We start from the raw sequence: 18,499 nt of genomic DNA, 5'->3' as shown, positions 1-18,499 counted from the left end.
GAGATATACATGTACAGAATTTAGTTTTGTTTGGGATTTTTAAAAAAATGTTCTCTCCCTCTGTCCTCCTCCTCCTCTGGTTGTTCCCCAGCACTGTGAATAACTCCAGGAGCCTTTAGTGTTTGAGGGGGCAGCTTCCTGTGCTGATTCTCCCTGTTGGAGGGAGGTGTAACAAGTTTCTATTGATAAAAGTGCTTTGGACAATTTCAGAAACTAAAATTCATCTCAAAACAAAATAGTAGCGATTTTTACTGCTGTCATTATTGTCAAGTCCCCGTACATCAGCTTTCCCCCAGACGGTGGTAGTCACCCACTTGCTAAGATACCAAATTTACCTCTTCTTGGAGTCTCCCTCCTTCTGCCTTCTGTCACCTTTCATTTCTTCAATAAATATTCCTTGGGCTTCCACTTTGTGCCGGCATGGTCCTGGATGCAGCAGATCCAGAGGTGAATGAGACAGGCACGTGCCTCCCTGCTTCATCCATGTCCTTTCTAGTGGGGTGGCAGATGATGGACAAAACCAACTGATGTTATCTAGATGGCAATAAAAGTGTTATGGCACTGTAATGGGCTGGAGGGATGGAGGAGGGTACCATGTCCGACCACAGGGCCAAGGAAGACCCCTCGGAAGAGGGTATTTAGGCAGAGAGCCAGCTGCATGATCTGGCAGAGGGGGCACAGACTCTCAGGAGACAGAAAGACAGCGTGAAGGTCCAAGAGCAGAACAAGCTTGGAGGGTCTGAGAAACAGAAAGGCCGATATGAGGAGGGGAGGGGGATCTTAGATGAGGTTAGGAGGTAAGGACGGGCAGCAGGTCACACAGGGCTGCAGGCCAAGGTTTCATTCCAAGGGTTGTGAGAAACTAAGGAGAGCAGATTAAAAAGATCTGTCTTGTGACTCCGCAGAGAAGGCACTGCACGATTGGAGAGCAGAAGCCAAGACCACTCGGGAGGCTGTTGTGAAAGTCCCAGTAAGAGATGAGGTGGCATGGACTGGAATGGGGAAGAGAGAGGTGAGAAGGCGCTGGAGGCAGGATCTATTTCAGAGCTGATAGGACTCGACAGTGGGTTGAGGTGGGTGTGAAGGAAAGGGAGGAAGGAAAGCAGGCCCTCTGCCTCCCCAGTACACGCTCTGCCAGCCTTCCTGACCAGCCAAGGCCCTGGCCCAGCTCCCACCTCCACCCAAGCACCACCCTGATTTCCCTCCTCACAGGCTACATGTTCCAGAGCCCCCCTCCTCTCTCACCTGCACTCTCACCTCTCTAGCTTCTGTTGTAACTCCAAGAAGGAGAAGGAGGGAAAAAAAGGACGTGACTGGAATCTGCAATGGCAGCTGCTCTTGGCCCAGTGTGAATGTGTCTGGGATGTAAATCTGTTGTCTCTCTGGATAAAACAGGAAACAATTACTCATGCAGATGAAAAACTTTTATTCCCCTCCTTGACAGCTAACATCTCAAGGAGCCTTTACTATGTCAGTCCTCAGTTGAGATAGAAGCAAATATTTAACATCTATAGTCTCTGGGATAATGTAAGGCAGCTCCTGGTTTAATAATGAGCTTCCGATTTTTGGCAGGACCATGGAGATACAAGGCAGGGAGAGGAGGAAGGCAAAGAACAGCGAGAGAGGTTCTAGGGAAGTGCACCTGAGAATTGCATGTGAAAATTATTTCAAAGTCAGGGAAGTCGATATGGTACTGGGTACTGGTCTAGTTACTGAGATGATACAGGGGCTCCTGCGAGAGATGAGCCCTTAGACAGCCCCTGGGCAGGGGACAGGGACCAGAACTGGAAACTACAGCCCTGGGTTCCAAGCTGGGGCTTATTTCATTCAATCATTCACTCATTTAACAAATCTTCATTGAGCATCCACAATGTGCCAAGCCCTGTGTAGATTTTACTTTAGGTACTGGCAGGAGTGGGAGGGGATTAACAAGTAAACAGAAAAATTACGATGCAGAGTAAGCATTAGAAGAAACCAGCACAGATTTGGATGCTGCTAATAAGAGCCCAGAGAAATTGCATCTAAGCAGAGGCCTTAGGAGGAGGTGGGCAAAGGCAGAAGAGATGGAATTCCAGGCAGAGGGAACAGCATATGCAAAGGCAGAAAGGCAAGAGGTGCTCAGCAGGCCCAGGGAGTTGCTAAGAGCTCAGTGTAGCTGCAAAGTGGATTGTAAAGTGTGGAAGGCAGCTTCTAAAATAGCTCTCAAGTTCTTCACCTCCTGCAGTTTATCCTTTGCACAGTCCTTGAATGTAGGGATGACTTGTGCCTTGCTTCTAACCTGTAGAAAACAGGACAAAGGTGGCCGGGTGCAGTGGCTCACGCCTGTAATCCCAGCACTTTGGGAAGCCGAGGTGGGTGGGTCACGAGGTCAGGAGATCGAGTCCATCCTGGCTAACACGTGAAACCCCGTCTCTACTAAAAATACAAAAAGTGCTGGGTGTGGTGTTTGTTTGTTTATTTATTTATTTATTTTTCAACTGAAAAAGCTTAGTAGCCCAGCCCTGTGGTTATCCACTAACTCCAAAGTTATCAACTAGTGCTTAGCTAGTTACGGGCTTATAAACACCAGAATTCTAGCTCAGCTCCAGCAAAGATTAGTCAACAGCTGGCAACGAGAAACAGACAGGTGGACAAGAGCCAGAGAACACCAGAGACAAGAGCGAGGCTGATTAGGAAGCCAGAGCTGCGAAGCCAGACAGCCAGCAGCCTCTTTCCAACCCTATTCCTCCACTACATCGTCACTCAGGTTTCTCTTTTCTTCGCTGCTTTCCTGGCTCACTTGAATCAATTTACAGGTGACTCCATACACCTGTCTGCCTCTGCACTTCTGACCCCAGTGGGGTCTTCATCCCTATCCAAAGGAGGCTGGAGAGTGAGGACTGCTTATCCAACTCTGGCTGAGGGCAGCTTCTGGAACAAAGAGGCTGCTTAGAACACGCCCATGGAAAGAAGTCGAATTGAAGCCATTGGAATTCCCCGCTTGTTGATGCTGGAGTGAAGCAGAGACATTCCATTCTGTGAGGCCCATTTCGTAGATGGGGAACTGAGGCTAGAAAACATGTCCCTTGAGCCCTGTTTTTAATGATGATGAAGAGACAGTGGTGTGTAGTACAAAAGGCCTTGAACCACAGATGCAGAGATCTGGGCTTTACTTGTACCTCTGTCAGGGACGCCCTGGTTGACTGCAGACAAGCCACTTATTCTCTGAATTTAGGAGAAAATCAGAAATTGCTGATTCATCACTCATTCAGCAAACATTTCTGGAGCCTCTTTGACGTGTCAGGCCTGGGGATAACTATTGAAATACGTGGGCTCCAAACTGTAGCCAGATCACATCATGGAAGTCGGGTTTGGCCCCGCAGCCACGTATCCACATGGCTTTCGGTCACGTTTTCTCACTTGCTGTGCCTTCTTCACATATGTGTGAATGAGAGAAAAGAAGGCCTGTTTTTCAGGCTTCTATGCAGACTGAATAGTAACGTAGGATGGTGCAAAGAGCAGCCCTGGCCTGCAGAGGCTCTCACAGGAAAAAAATATGCTTTGTCCACAGTCCAGGATGGGAGGCCCAGTGGGGCTTTACTGAGCAGGGCAGAATCTGTTTTCTTTTTTCTCTTTTTTGTTGTGGTTTTTTTTTTTTTTTTTTTGAGACGGAGTCTTGCTCTGTCACCCAGGCTGGAGTGAAGTGGCGCGATCTCGGCTCACTGCAAGCTCTGCCTCCCAGGTTCACGCCATTCTCCTGCCTCAGGAGAATGTTAGCCAGGATGGTCTCGATCTCCTGACCTTGTGATCCCCCTGCCTCTGCCTCCCAAAGGGCTGGGATCACAGGCATGAGCTACCACGCCCGGCCCAGCCCAGAGTCTATTTTCTTTCCCTCCATGTTAGAGTCAAGCCCATGTAGGGAGCTCCAAATGCCATGCCTTTCCCTAGTTGGTGACTGCTGTTATGCCGAACCCCTGTCTACTCCAATGGGAATGGCAGCAGGTTCGAGAGGCTGAAGAAGGGACCCAGGACTGGTGAAGGAGACGCGGAGTTTACTGGGGCTTACGTGCAGGGGAGAGCACCTAGCAGTGGTAGGCTGGGCAGGAGAGTCACACAACTTGCAAAAAGCATACAGCGTATATAGCATCTTCACTTAGCACCCTCCCCGAACAGCCTCCACCTGGCAACATTTACCTAACCCAAAACAAGGGGCCTTGATCCCCTGTACTGTCTGTGTTGCACAGGACCGGACAGGAGCTCAGATGTTCCTCATAGATAAGGAATCAGAATGAATCTCCAGGTTGGCCACTCCCAGATTCATTAGCTCAGAACTCCAAACCACATTCACCTGCACCTGCCACAAGGGTCATTCTCAGGGGATGCTTAAGTGATTGCTATCAGGTGTGTTCACCGTAAGCGGCTTTTGTGGAAATCGCCTGCTGGGTCTGGATGAGCAGGGCCATCATAGGAGGAGGTCCCCCAGGGTCAGAAGAGCCTGGTGATCTCAAGCACATCAGCTCTCCAGGCCTCACCTTCCCCATGCATCCATCTAGGGACCTCTTCCTCTGTGTTACTCTGGGCTCCATCCTCTTGGTGCATTTGGAGTCAGATGAGACCTTGGTTCAAATCCTTGGCTGGAGGGATGCAAGATGCACATGAAAGGAGAACCAATTCATCCTGTCCAGGCTCTTCTAGAGCAGCTGGTCCCCTGCCGAACTGTCTAGCTGACCCTAGACACCAGGACAAGCCCAGCCAAGGTGGGCCAAGCCAGGCCCCGACTGGCAGAAACGCTCAGCTGACTTGAGACATGTGGGCGACAGTAAGTGCTCGCTACATGTCGGTGTGGCTTGTCATGGAGCAACAGCTCACCGGTGCAACCAAGAGGCAGCAGGGCGGTGCGTGCGGTAAGCAAACAGCCGTCCAGCTGCCAAGGAACGTTTCATATAGGAAGGCGGTATACAAAGGCAGGAAGCCTTGACAGCACCTGCAGTTTACCAGCAGGGTAATTGTGAGGCCTGGTGCTGTGGGGGTCCTTCTACCACGAGAGAAGCCAGCCTGGGGACAGAGGACGGAGGAGACCCTGTTCCCCACTTGTCCCCTCGTGTGCTCCCACACGGCACAGATATTTGATGCTCAGAGCTGTGCCAGGCATCTTACGAAGGTGAAGGAAAGGAAAACTGTATAAATGGGGATGCCAGCTCAGTGCCCTGACCTGATGAACCAGGGCTGGAAGCTTCTGTTCAGGGATAAAAATAAGTGCTTCTTATTTCAGCTACACTAGCGGGCTGTCTTTTGCCTGCTGCTGAAACTCCTGTCTGATGCACAGCGGCTGCCTGGTCCCCGCAACTCCCTGATTTCTGCAAGACCAGGCCAGACACCAAGAACCTCCCACTCTGTCCCCATGCCAGAGGTCTGTGCCTAGTTGGTGCACTTCTGAATGCAATTAAAAAGCTTGTTTGAGGCCAGGTGCCATGACTCATGCCTGTAATCCCCACACTATGGGTGGCTGAAGCAGGTGGATCGCTTGGTCAGGGGTTCAAGACCAGCCTGGCCAACATGATGAAACCCCGTCTCTACTAAAAATACAAAAATTAGCCTGGTGTGGTGGTGTATACCTGTAATCCCAGCTACTTGGGAGGCTGAGGCAGAAGAATCACTTGAACCCACGAGGCGAAGGCTGCAGTGAGCTGAGATCGTGCCACTGCACTCTAGCCTGAGTGACAGAGTAAGACTCAGTCTCAAAAAAAAAAACAAAAAAAAAAAAACATTGTTTGGTGCTCAGCCCAAATGTGGGACATTTTGTTTCTATTTTATTTTTTTCTCAATTGATTCTTTATGAAAAGTTCTTAACCTGCTCTGCCTTTTAAAATACTCTGTGTCACCCACCCCCAAACAGCACAATCCAACAAGGTGCTGGTACTCTTCCAAATTGCTGTCCACTTAAGATTAAAGTCCAAAAAGAAAGGGAGAAAATAAATCACAAGACATGAAACTGACCACACCACTGCTGTCCCTTCTTTGGCTCCACACACACTCTCAGACTTCCTGTTTCTGACTGCAGGCGTGTAGCTGGAAGGTGAACCGAGATAGTATGAAAACAGGTGGAACTGGCTACAAAAAGAGCACTGGGGCAGGAAACCTGGATCCTGTGCTGCTCGGATGGACTTGGCTGTGTGACCCTGCACTTGGCCATTCACTGTCTTGTGCTTCGGTTTTCTCCTGTGTTCAGGGCAATCTCACTAAGTCCTTTTCCCACTCTGCTCCTCTGTGAATTGAGTGAGGATCTTTCTCTTTAATTTCAGCCTCCATCTTGTAAACCAAAAAGTATCTGAGACAGGTCTCAATCGATTTAAGAGATTTGTTGTGCCAAGGTTAAGGACATGCCTGGAAGTAAAAAAAAAAAAAAAAACCACGAAATTACAGCAACAGTCTCTAGTCTGTGCCTTTCTCCAAAGATGATTTTGAGGGCTTTGATGTTTAAAATGGAAAAGCAAGCTGGAGGGGAGAAAGGCAGGGTATGGTCACATGACTGAATCCACATGTTACAAAGAAAAAGAGCAGGTAGGGGATAGTCAATTATGTATTTGTCTCATGCTCAGCCAATCAGCAGTTTACGTAAGATAAGGTGAACATAGAGTAGCTACCTGTGGAGCTATTTAACCTTTTATCTGTAGCGATCTACTTAGGAGCAAAAGGAAAGGCAGCTTCTTGCATGACTCAGCTTTCAGCTTTTTTTCTTTTTTTTTGCCTTTTTGGCATAGTGAATTGGGTTCCCAAGTTTTAATTTTCCTTTCAGAATCTGCAGCTGCAACCGTGTCCCATGAGTGTGGTAAGGCTTAGGGTGTTTTTGGAGATGAGCAGGCCCGAGTTTTAATCCAACTATGATGCCCAAATGCTAAGTTAATGTTGGACAAATATTTAACCAACCTGATCTTCAGTTTGTCATCAGTGAATGGGGAATAATAATAATAATAATACCGTCTTTGGATAATTAGAGACAATGCATATGAGATATAAGCACGGAGCAGATGTTCCATGGCTGGTAAATATTCTCCCTCTTCTTCTTTGTGTAGTTGTCTGCTTGCTGTGTGTCTATGGAAGTCAGATGAGCATTTGCCCAGAGGCTGGGTAGAGGGTAGATGGAGCCCACAAGCTCATAAGAATAAAATAACTAGAATGGAAACAGAAAATTAGGTGTTCCATATGTTGTAACTCATTTTTGGCTGGAAATTATAGAGACCTCGGTTGGGAGTGTCATTAGATACTTGGAAAGGATGGGCACTGATTAGCACAGGTGGCTGGAGATGAACTCCCTGAACCGGCCCTGACATCTTGTTAGAGAGAGAAAAGCTCACATAGGTGTGAGCCTAGAATTTCAGTTAATATGCATTTATTCCGTATCTTGTCATCACAGAGTTGAGTTTTGCAGTCTGCTAAGAAGAGCAAAGAACTTCCCAGTAATATTGAAAGGTAATAGTCCTAAGGACCTTGAAAAGCTACATTTGTTAGGGAGTTTATTGTAGAATAGCATGATTATTCAGTAAAAGTGGAAAATTACCTTTGTGGTTGATTTCACCGGTCAGCACTAGTGATAACCCATCATGACTTCCACTTTCGCTTTCAGTCACCTCCATCTGTTGTGCACCTGGCAAAAACAGGAAAATGGCTAATGATTTCTTTCCCCAGATGAGTATTTGTTTTGTATATAAGAATAATGTGACCAGACACGGTGGCTCACGCCTGTTGCGGGAAGTCAAGGACCCCGAACGGAGGCCAAATTAATACTTTTATAATTTCTTACACCTGTCTTTACTGTAATCTCTGAACATAAACTGTGAAGATTTCATGGACACTTATCACTTCCCCAATGAATACCCTTGTGATTTCCTATGCCTGTCTTTACTTTAACCTCTTAATCCTGTCTTCTTCTTTGTAAGCTGAGGAGGATGAATGTCACCTCAGGACCCTGTGATGATTGTGTCAACTGCACAAATCATTTGTAGAGCATGTGTGTTTGAACAATATGAAATCTGGGTATCTTAAAAAAAAGAACAGGATAACAGTGATGTTCAGGTAACACGAGAGGTAACTTTGAACTGGCTGCTGGTGAGCCGGACGGAACAGAGCTATATTTCTCCTCTTTCAAAAGCAAATAGGAGAGATATCGCTGAATTCTTCTTCTCAGCAAGGAACATCCCTGAGAAAGAGAATGCGCCCTGAAGGTAGGCTTATAGACGCCCCTTTTAAGGCGTCCGTCTTTTATGGTTAAAGCCGAAGGGATGAAATAAGCCTCAGTCTCCTGTAGCGCTCCCAGGCTTATTAGGTGGAGGAAAATTCCCGCCTCATCAATTTTGGTCAGAGGTTGTCTGCTCTCAAACCTTGTTTCCTGATAAGATGTTATCAATGGCAATGCTTGCCCGAAACCTCATTAGCAATTTTAATTTCACCTTATCCGGTGGTCCTGTGATCTCACCCTGCTTCCATTTGCTTTGTGACATTTTATGATCTTGTGAAGTATGTGATCTCTGACCCACACCCTATTTGGGCACTCCCTCCCCTTTTGAAAATCGCTAATAAAACTTGCTGGTTTTACAGCTGGGGGAACATCACAGATCCTGCCGACATGTGCCGTCTCCCGCGGACACCCAGCTTTAAATTTCCCTCTCTTGTGCTCTTTCCCTTGATTTCTCAACCCCGTCGAGACACTTAGGAAATAGTAAAGAACCCAAGTTAAACATTAGGAGTGGGTTCTCCCGATAACGCCTGTAATCCCAGCACTTTGGGAGGCCGAGGCGGACAGATCCGAGGTCAGGAGATGGAGACCATCCTGGCTAACACGGTGAAACCCCGTCTCTACTAAAAATACAAAAAATTAGCTAGGCGTGGTGGCAGGTGCCTGTAGTCCCAGCTACTTGGGAGGCTGAGGCAGGAGAATGGCGTGAACCCGGGAGGTGGAGCTTGCAGTGAGCCTAGATCGTGCCATTGCACTCCAGCCTGGGCGACAGAGCAAGACTCTGTCTCAAAACAAAAACAAAAACAAACAAACAAAAAAGAATAATGTAACTTTAAACAAGTACAGAATAACAAATCATCTCAGCCAGGCGCAGTGGCTCAAGCCTGTAATCCCAGCACTTTGGGAGGCCGAGATGGGCGGATCACGAGGTCAGGAGATCGAGACCATCCTGGCTAACACGGTGAAACCCCATCTCTACTCAAAAAATACAAAAAACTAGCCGGGCGAGGTGGCGGGCACCTGTAGTCCCAGCTACTCGGGAGGCTGAGGCAGGAGAATGGCGTAAACCTGGGAGGCGGAGCTTGCAGTGAGCTGAGATCCGGCCACTGTGCTCCAGCGCGGGCGACAGAGCGAGACTCTGTCTCAAACAAACAAACAAAAAAAACAAACAAAAAAACCCAAATCATCTCAACCACAGTAAAGCTCCTGAGAAGAAGTGAGCCAACAGCAATCAGGTCCAGCTGCTGAGACCACAGGGACTTTCTGTGGGCGGCCTCAGAGGCCATCTGAGAGGAAGGGTGTCTGAATGAAGAGTGGGAGAATATCTCAGTCCAGAAGCTACTCCATTTCTTAACCTAAAAACACAGAGGTCTGTGCTTTTGTGTGGATTTGTGCTGGGTCAATTTAGCTAAGCTAGAAATACGTTTTCCAGAATTTCCTTTCCTGTATAGCTGCAGGTTACCAGGGGCCCAAGAGAAATTCACTATGAGATTTGCAAGCTGAAACAGCCGTCACATTCTTCTTGCACTCAGAAGGAAATCTAGCCGAGCATTCGGCATGGGTACTCCACAAGTAAACTTCAGGGGACGGAGCAGAGAGGGGCCAAGGGCACACTCGCTAGCCTCAAGGTTCAGGGTTAGACCCCTGGGTTGGTGTGGTCTGCTGCATGATGTCCCCACAGATCTATACAGGTCTTTGTCTCTGGAACCTATGAGTGTTACTTCATGTGGCAAAATAAACTTTGCAGACACTGCTTAAAATTAAGTTATAGATCTTGAGGCCAGGCACGGTGTGGCTCATGCCTGTAATCCCAGCACTCTGGGAGGCCGAGGCAGATCACCTGCGGTCAGCAGTTCAAGACCAGCCTGGCCTACATGGCAAAACCCTGTCTCTACTAAAACTACAAAAAAGTTAGCTGGAGGTGGTGGTGCACACCTGTAATCTCAGCTACTTGGGAGGCTGAGGCAGGAGAATCGCTTGAACCCAGGAGGCGGAGGTTGCAGTGAACCGAAATGGTGCTACTGCACTCCAAGCTGGGTGACAGAGTGAGACCACGTCTAAAAAAAATATTAAGTTCTAGATTTATAGATGATCCTGGATCGCTGACATAGGCCCTAAATATCTTCACACAAGTGTCCTTATAAGAGGGACAGAGGGACATCTGACTGCAGAAAAGGAAAGGCAACGTGAAGATGAAAGCAGAGGGAGATCTGAGGATGCTACGCTGCTGGCCTCGAAGAGGAGGAAGGGGGACCATGGGCCAAGGAATGCAGCTCTCCAAGCTAGAAAAGGCCAGGAGGCAGAGTCTCTCCTAGAGCCTCAGGAGAGAGCACAGCCCTACCTTGGTTTCAGCCCAGTAAAACTCATTCTGCACCTTTGACCTCCAGAACTACCAGACAATGTTTGAAGGCACTCGGTTTGTGGGATATGTGACAGCAGCCCTAGGAAGCTAACATCCCTGTTAAGGTTCAGGGTCGTTCCCAGACAGGTGACTGAGAGTAGGATCCATCCAGCGCTGCTCCGATCTTGCTGTTACCCTCAGGAGATCCCAGGGAAGAGTCTGGAAAAGGGGAGGCTTTGGGTGTGGAATAGTTAAGTGACGTGTCATACAACCACACCAGAGGACGCTGTGTGTGTGTGAAAAATGACATCCCATAGAGGTTGGAGGATGCAGGGAAATGCTTAGGATGTAATGCCAAACACAAAGAACAAGGCATTTTTTTAAGTATACGTAGTAGAACTCGACTGTGCTAAAAAGGGGGGCAAGTCCAGGCTGAGAGCAAACAAAACAAAATATTGCAAAATGTACCCAAAGGCTATCTCTGGCTGGGGGGGCACTCAGGCGATGGCTGTTTACTTTGTACTTTTCTGTGTAGGGTCTCATTTAGGAGGATTCAGGCCTGCAGAACAGCAGCTGCTAAATGAGCAAGTTATAGCCAGAAGATTTTCAAATGTCAGCAGATCAGGAGTTCTGAGATAACATCGGAGGCCTCCCAGCTGCTCGTGGGACCCTCAGGGTTGGACCATGGGAGGGGAGGAGGGGGAAGGAGAGAGTGTTGGAAGAACTAAGGAGGCAAGTTACAGACAATAATCTGCCGGGAAACAGGTTTTCTAACCCGCCTTGCCTGTGGCTGCGCCTTGCCTGTGGCTGCGGCCCTGTTCTCTTTTTGCCAAGGGAAGTGGGAATACAATGTTTGCCTTTCCCATTCTCTAGGTCTCTGAATTGTTGGGAAACACACATCCAGGCCAACAGCAGGCTCATTTTAGCAAGCACGATTTCACACTGCTGCCAGCTGGGGCTGGATGGGGCTGGCGGGCATGGCAGCCTTCTCCCTGTCTCCAGACCCGGGCTGAGACTACGCCACTGACTCCAGGCTGGAAGGTGACTTTTATCTCCAAAAGAGCTGATCCTAGTTCTCTCGTTCTCCACGTGGTTTAGACACGAAGAAGCCCGGGACTGGAGGAAGAGAGAGCAGTGCCGGCAGATCGCTGGGTGAAGCTGTGTCTATCTGGTGCCGCCGTGAGTAATACATTGGCAGGGTCCTGTGTCCAGAGGAGCCCTGGGCTGCCCAGCGGAGACAGCTGTCAGGACGGACCCTTCTAAACCAGAAGCATGGGTCTTGGCTTCTGGGTGAGGAGCGGATCTGCCAGCTCCAGGCAGCGGGATGAGAGTGAGGAAGGGGCTTCTCCAAGCTTTGTGCTAATGGGAATTAGGCTGAGAAGGGACTTCCAACCTAGTAGAGGTTCGCTGGAGGCCTGGAGCAGCAAAACTGTCTTTTGGCACTAAAAATTAATAACGTGGAAAGCTGAGAAAGAACGAGGCTGTGAGCCTGCCTACCAGGCAGCCTGGGCAGAAGTCAAAGAATTCTATTTTTATCAAGAAGTGCCACGTTCTATTACACTACTCTGAAAGAGATGCTCATTTTTAACACGGCAAGGAAGTCTCGGTCAGGGGTAGCTCTGAAAGGAAAGGTCTGAGTTGCAGGGTGTGTGTGCGCATATGTATATGTGCATATGTGTGTGTACATCTGTGTGCATGTGTGTGCATACATATATAATATATAAAAATATATTTATATACATAAATATATCTAAATATATGTATATAAATGTATACACATATGTGTGTGTATATATATGTGCATGCATGTGTACATGTGTGAGCACCTACAGGGGCTGTTCAGAGAAGCCAGAAAACGTGACTACAGAGATTTTTAACACCTGCAGCCTGGCTGGATTGGAGGCATGTGCCTGCTGGTCACTTCCCCTAGGCCAGATAAACAACCCAAGCGTCACACCCAGGACCCTGCATGTTCACTGCAAACTCCAGAGGTCCCCAGTTGAGCTCACTGTCCTCCTGTCCAAGTCTACCCCTCCTGTTCTGGGTCCTACTTAGCCCTGCACAAACTGAGGCACATCCAAGATGCTGGTTTCTCCTTGCCCTGCATTCAAAGTGGGGCCAAATCCTCTCTACCTGTTCCTCACCTCCCACTTTTGACCCACTATCAAAATAAACAGGACATACTACCATCTACCACACTCTCCTCATTTGCTCCCTTTCCTCACCACGCACGGGCTACCTGAACCCCACACCTGAGCCCCATCCCTAAGCATCCTCCTTCCTTCCTCCTGGTCTTGTACTTCCAAATCTCAGCAGCCACCATGGCTTCCTAGCTCCGCCCACTGATGCCCCAAAACAGGGCGGACTCTGGACAAATGTGATAGAATAACTTCCCGCCTCTATCTCCTCCTTACCTCCTAAACGCTATGAAAATGACAGTAAGGGAATGAACAAAATAAAAGCTGTTAACCCACAGGGATGGAGAGAAGATGACCTCAGGCAATGGCAGACAGGATCAAAGCACCCAACACTTGGGAGCAGCCTCAGAAGAGTTGAAGACAGTGTATGGTAAAGGTGAAGGGGGTGTGGGAAAGTGGAGGGGCAGGGTGGGCATCAAGAACAGAGACTCTCCAATAAGTCCTGGGTTTGCAAACATCAGGCACCAAGAAGAACTGGCACTGAAAGCATGAGGTTGACTGAAAGTATACTGGCCGGGCACAGTGGCTCACACCTGCAATCCCAACACTTTGGGAGGCTGAGGCAGGAGGATCACTTGAGCCCAGGAGTTCAAGACCAATCTGGTCAACATAGGAGACCACCATCTCTACAAAAAATAAATTAGCTGGGCATGGTTGTGTGCGCCTGTAGTCCCAGCCACTTAGGAGGCTGAGGCAGGTAGACTGCTTGAGCCTAGGAATTTGAGGCTACAGTGAGCTGTTATCATGCCTCTACACTCTAACTTGGGCAACAGAGTGACACCCTGCCTCTAAAAATGAAAATCAGTATACAGTTACCAGCTCGCACCCCAATCCATTTCCCTCACATGCTCAAACAGACCACACCCCTCCTCCCACCTCCCTCAGGAGACCCCAAATGATTGTGTGGTGAAACCACACCTGTCCAGTCTTGAGGACACAAAGCACAGGGGAGGAAAGGGTGGGATCCCAGCTGAAAGTGGGGCTGTGTTTAAGGGAAACACTACATTGTGAACTGCGGGGCCTCTGCTCCCTTCCCTCCTGGCAAGTCCACAGCCCTTGCAATCCCTTAGGCTGGAAATGGAAAGGTTCATTTCTGGAGAAACTGAAGGTGCCAGAAGGAGACACTCTGCCCGCTGATATCCGGGGATCCCCAACAAGAAGTTGGGCTCATCATTTTCGCTAGTCAGGGTTCTCCAGAGAAACAGAACCAGTAAGATACATAGATGACAGATGGATGGCTGGATTGGTCAATAGACTGACAGGTAGATAGACAGAACACATAGACTGATGGATATAGATTTGTTATAAAGAATTGGCTCATGTAATTATGGAGGCCGAGAAGTCCCATGATCTGCCACGTTTATACTGGAGACCCAGGAGAGCCGATGGTGTAAGTTCTAGTCCACAGAGAAGAGAAGACCAACGTTCTAGCTCAAGTGTTCAGGCCAAGAGAACAAATTCTCCTGCCTTTCTGTTCTATTCAGGCCTTCAAGGGTACGGTGCCCGCCCACATTGAGGAGGGCAGCTTGCTTTATTTAGCCCATCCATTCAAACGCTAATCTCATCAGGAAACACCCTCTTAGGCACACCCAGAAATAATGTTTAACCAATTAACTGGACACCCTAAGAACCTGTCAAATTGACTCATAAAATTAATTATCACACCATCCAATTACTCTCCAAAAAAGCACTCTAGGTGACAATCCCACCCACATACAGTTTGAAAAGTTCCTAAGAATCTGCTCTGATCTTAAAAAGAAACAATAGTTCAGGAGAGATTGAGGAAGAAAGTCAGAAACAAACTAATTGGGGAAAGTAAAAAAAAAAAAAGTATCTGCAGAAAATTAAAACAAGGGAGAAAATACAACCTTCAAAAATGAGATATAATATGCTCAGAAAGAAAACAGGAGAGCCCACACATCAAACAACAATGGAATGTTTTTTTTAAAAAGGGAACAAAAAAAAAAGCTCTTAGATTTTTTTAAGGCATGAGCAGAATGAAAAATTCCTCGACCAAGAGTTGAGGAGAGTAGAATGAAAAGACAAAAAGATGGAAAACAGGAAGAAAGAGATCAGATCATTAGAGGATCAAGGCAGTCTGGCATCTGACTCCAGTGTGTTCCAACATAAATAAATAAAAGGTGCAGGTGCAACAGCACAACTCCAGAGGATGCCATTCATAGAATATGGGGTGAACAGTGCCCTGGAGTCGGATGCTGCAGAGGCCCTGATCAGAGGCAGAGAAATCAGGCAGTCAATGCTACAGATATTTTTGCAAAGCCAAAGGACACACGTTTCCAAGTTGAAAGGGGCAGTGAATACCCAGCACAGTGGGTAAAAGAGACTCACACTAGAGCACATCATTGTCAATGACAATCAGAGGCTGAATGCAGTGGCTCATGCCTGTAATCTCAGCACTTCAAGAGGCTGAGGCTTGAGAATCCTCAGTAAGAAGTTGGGCTCACCTTCTGTATTAGTCAGGGTTCTCCAGAAAAACAGAAACAATAAAATGGATGGATGGATGGATGGATGGATGGATGGATGGATGGATGGATAGATTGATAGGTAGACAGACACAAGACATATACAAATGGATATAGATTTATTATAAAGGATTGGCTCATGCAGTTGTGGAAGCCAAGAAGTTCTATAATCTAGAAAGATTGCTTGAGGCCAGGAATTTGAGACCAGCCGGGGCAATATAGCGAGATCACATCTCTATGAAAAATTTAAAAATTAGCCAGCCATAGTTGCACATGCCTGTTGCCCCAGATACTCAGGAGGCTGAGATAGGAGGATCACTTAGGCCCAGGAATTCAAAGCTGCAGTGAGCTAGGATTGCACCACTGCCCTCCAGCCAGGGCAAAAGAGTGAGACCCTGTTTTTTAGAAAAAAAATAAAAATATTAAAGAATGTCAGAGAAAAAAATATTTCAATAATAGTAATAGCTAACATTAATTCAGTTCATTAAATTCCAGGAACTAGTTTAAGTATTTTATGTGTAACTTCTAGTGAGAAAAAACTGGTCTCGTTAATAAACATGTTGGAATTTAAAATGCCATCAAATCTCAATGGCCATGCTGAGTGCTAGAAGATGAGGGGACAATGCCTTCAAAGTTCTGAGGGGAAATATTTCCCATCCTAGAGTTAGTGAACCAAAAAGTATCTGAGACAGGTTTCAATCCATTTAGAAGTGTATTTTGCCAAGGTTAAGGACATGCATAGAAGAAAAGGACACAGAATCATAGAAACAGTCTATGATCTGTCCCTTTCTCCAAAGATGATAGTGAGGGCTTCAATATTTAAATGGGGGAAACAGACATGGAAAAATTCATCTCTGGAGGGAATAGAGGAAGAGTATGATAATCCACATGTTGCAAGGGGAAAAGAGCAGGTAGGGAATAGTCAATTACATATCTGTCTCCTGCTCAGTAAATCGGCACTTTACATAAGATAAGGTGAACATAGAGTAGCTACCTGTGGAGATATTTAACCTTTTATCTGTAGCCATCTACTTAGGAGCAAAAGGAAAGGCAGTTTCTTGCATGACTCAGCTTTCAGCTTCTTTTTCTTTTCTCCTTTTGGCATACTGAATTGGGGTCCTAAGTTTTTATTTTCCTTTCACAAGTTCAACATCCAGTCACATTATTAATCAAAGGTGAGAGTCAAACAAAAACATTGTCAGATAAGGAGGGGCTCAGAAAATGGGCCTCCTGTGCACCCTTTCTTAGGAAGCTACTGGAGAACAGGCTTTAGCAAAAGAAGATAATAAGAAAGAGAAAAATGCATGTTAAAAGATAATTTTCAAAAACAAGTTAAATGATAACTCAATATAGATATAAAAATGAATATGTGCTCTATTAGTCCATTTGCACACTGCTATAAAGAACTACCTGAAACTGGGTAATTTATAAAGGAAAGAGGTTTAATTAACTCACAGTTCCACATGGCTGGGGGAGACCTCAGGAAACTTACAATCATGGCAGAAAGCAAAGGAAAAGTGAGCACCTTTTTCACAAGCTGCCAGAGAGAGAGAGAGAGAGAGAGAGAGAGAGATAATGAGAGAGAAGGGGGAACTGCCAAACACTTTAAAACCATCATATCTCCTGAGAACTCATTCACTATATGGGAACACCATGGGGAAAGCTGTCCCCATGATCTAATCATCCCCTACCAGGTCCCTCCCTTGACACACAGGGGGATTACGATTCAAGATGAGATTTGGTGGGGACACCGAGCTAAACAATATCATGTGCTAAAGATTATATTTAACTCCCCAGTGAAGAAACTGAAGAGGTGTGACAGCTAATTCAAATGAGAATCTGAAGGTCAGGCACATTTATTGATCAGAAATACTGAAATGGGCTGGGCACAGTGGCAAATGCCTATAATCCCAGCAAGTTGGGAGGCCAAGATGGGAGGATCACTTGAGCCCAGGAGTTTGAGACCAACCTGGGAAACACAGGGAGAGCCCATCTCTATAATTTTTTTTTAATTAGGCAGATATGGTGACACGTGCCTGTAGTCCTAGCTGCTTGGGAGGCTGAAGTGGGAGGATCTCTTGAGCCCAGGAGGCTGAGACTACAGTGAGCCATGATTGCACCACTGCACTCTGGCCTGACACAGAGGGAGACACCCTAAAAAAGAAAAGAAAGAACAGAAGATATTGAAATGAATGTGCAAAATGGAAACAAACTGGGGGATTTGGGGGGAAGTGAGGAAGGGTTGTCTCCCTTCAGAACACAGGCATTTGCATGTCCATAGACAAGAATTATTTTTCATTGCTATCAGTTATCTGTAGCTTTGAGAACTGTAAACAGGTCCCATAGAATTGGAATCAGATAACCTGGAGAAGTATGCCCTGGACAGAGAAAGATTCTGTTCCTTGCCTCGAACTGAAGCAGAGTGTTTTCTACAAATGCAATCCAGGTAAAGAAGAAAACCTGTTAGGAAGCCTGGGAAGAGCATTCCAGGGTGGGGTTGGGACAGGCTGAGAGATTCCAATCAACTTGTGCATACACAGCTGAACAAACTCAAGAAAACATGTTTTTGTTTTTGTTTTTTTCAGACAGAGTCTCGCTCTGTCACCCAGGCTGCAGTGCAGTGGCGTGATCTCAGCTCACTGCAACCTCCACCTCCTGGGTTCAAGCAATTCTTCTTCCTCAGCCTCCCAAGTAGCTGGGACTACAGGTACCTGCCACCACACCTCGCTAAGTTTTTTTTTTTTTTTTTTTTTTTTTTTTTTTGAGACGGAGTCTTGCTCTGTGCCCCAGGCTGGAGTGCAGTGGCGCTATCTCGGCTCACTGCAAGCTCCGCCCCCCGGGTTCACGCTATTCTCCTGCCTCAGCCTCCCGAGTAGCCGGGACTACAGGCGCCGCCACCTCGCCCGGCTGGTTTTTCGTATTTTTTTAGTAGAGACGGGGTTTCACGGTGTTAGCCAGGATGGTCTCGATCTCCTGACCTTGTGATCCGCCCGCCTCGGCCTCCCAAAGTGCTGGGATTACAGGCTTGAGCCACCGCGCCCGGCCTAAGTTTTTTATATTTTTTAGTAGACACACAATTTCACCATGTTGGCCAGCCTAGTCTTGAACTCCTGACCTCAACACCACGCCCGGCCTAAACAAAATATGTTTTAAAAGTCTTCTCCCAGGCTGGGCATGGTGGCTCACACCTGTAATCCCAGCAGTTTGAGAAGCTGAGGCAGGGTTATCGCTTGAACCTAGGAGTTCAATACCAGCCACGGCAACA

At 47.1% G+C, this 18,499-nt stretch overlaps 1 protein-coding gene and 1 pseudogene across 1 annotated transcript; both read right to left on the bottom strand.

The window, feature by feature from the left end:
• Positions 1-7,219, bottom strand: LOC119619081 (uncharacterized; annotated as a pseudogene).
• Positions 2,877-4,673, bottom strand: LOC140710112 (uncharacterized). Its single transcript, XM_073011204.1, is given in 5 exon segments — positions 2,877-3,440; positions 3,443-3,488; positions 3,490-3,519; positions 4,179-4,210; positions 4,391-4,673. Coding segments are annotated over 5 exon segments (393 nt in total). The 5' UTR covers positions 4,566-4,673; the 3' UTR covers positions 2,877-3,330.
• Positions 7,220-18,499: the final 11,280 nt, after the last annotated feature.

The sequence above is a fragment of the Chlorocebus sabaeus genome, chromosome 24, assembly GCF_047675955.1.
Source record: "Chlorocebus sabaeus isolate Y175 chromosome 24, mChlSab1.0.hap1, whole genome shotgun sequence".
NCBI classification, from domain to species: domain Eukaryota; kingdom Metazoa; phylum Chordata; class Mammalia; order Primates; family Cercopithecidae; genus Chlorocebus; species Chlorocebus sabaeus.
This window is presented reverse-complemented; position numbering and strand designations above follow the sequence as displayed.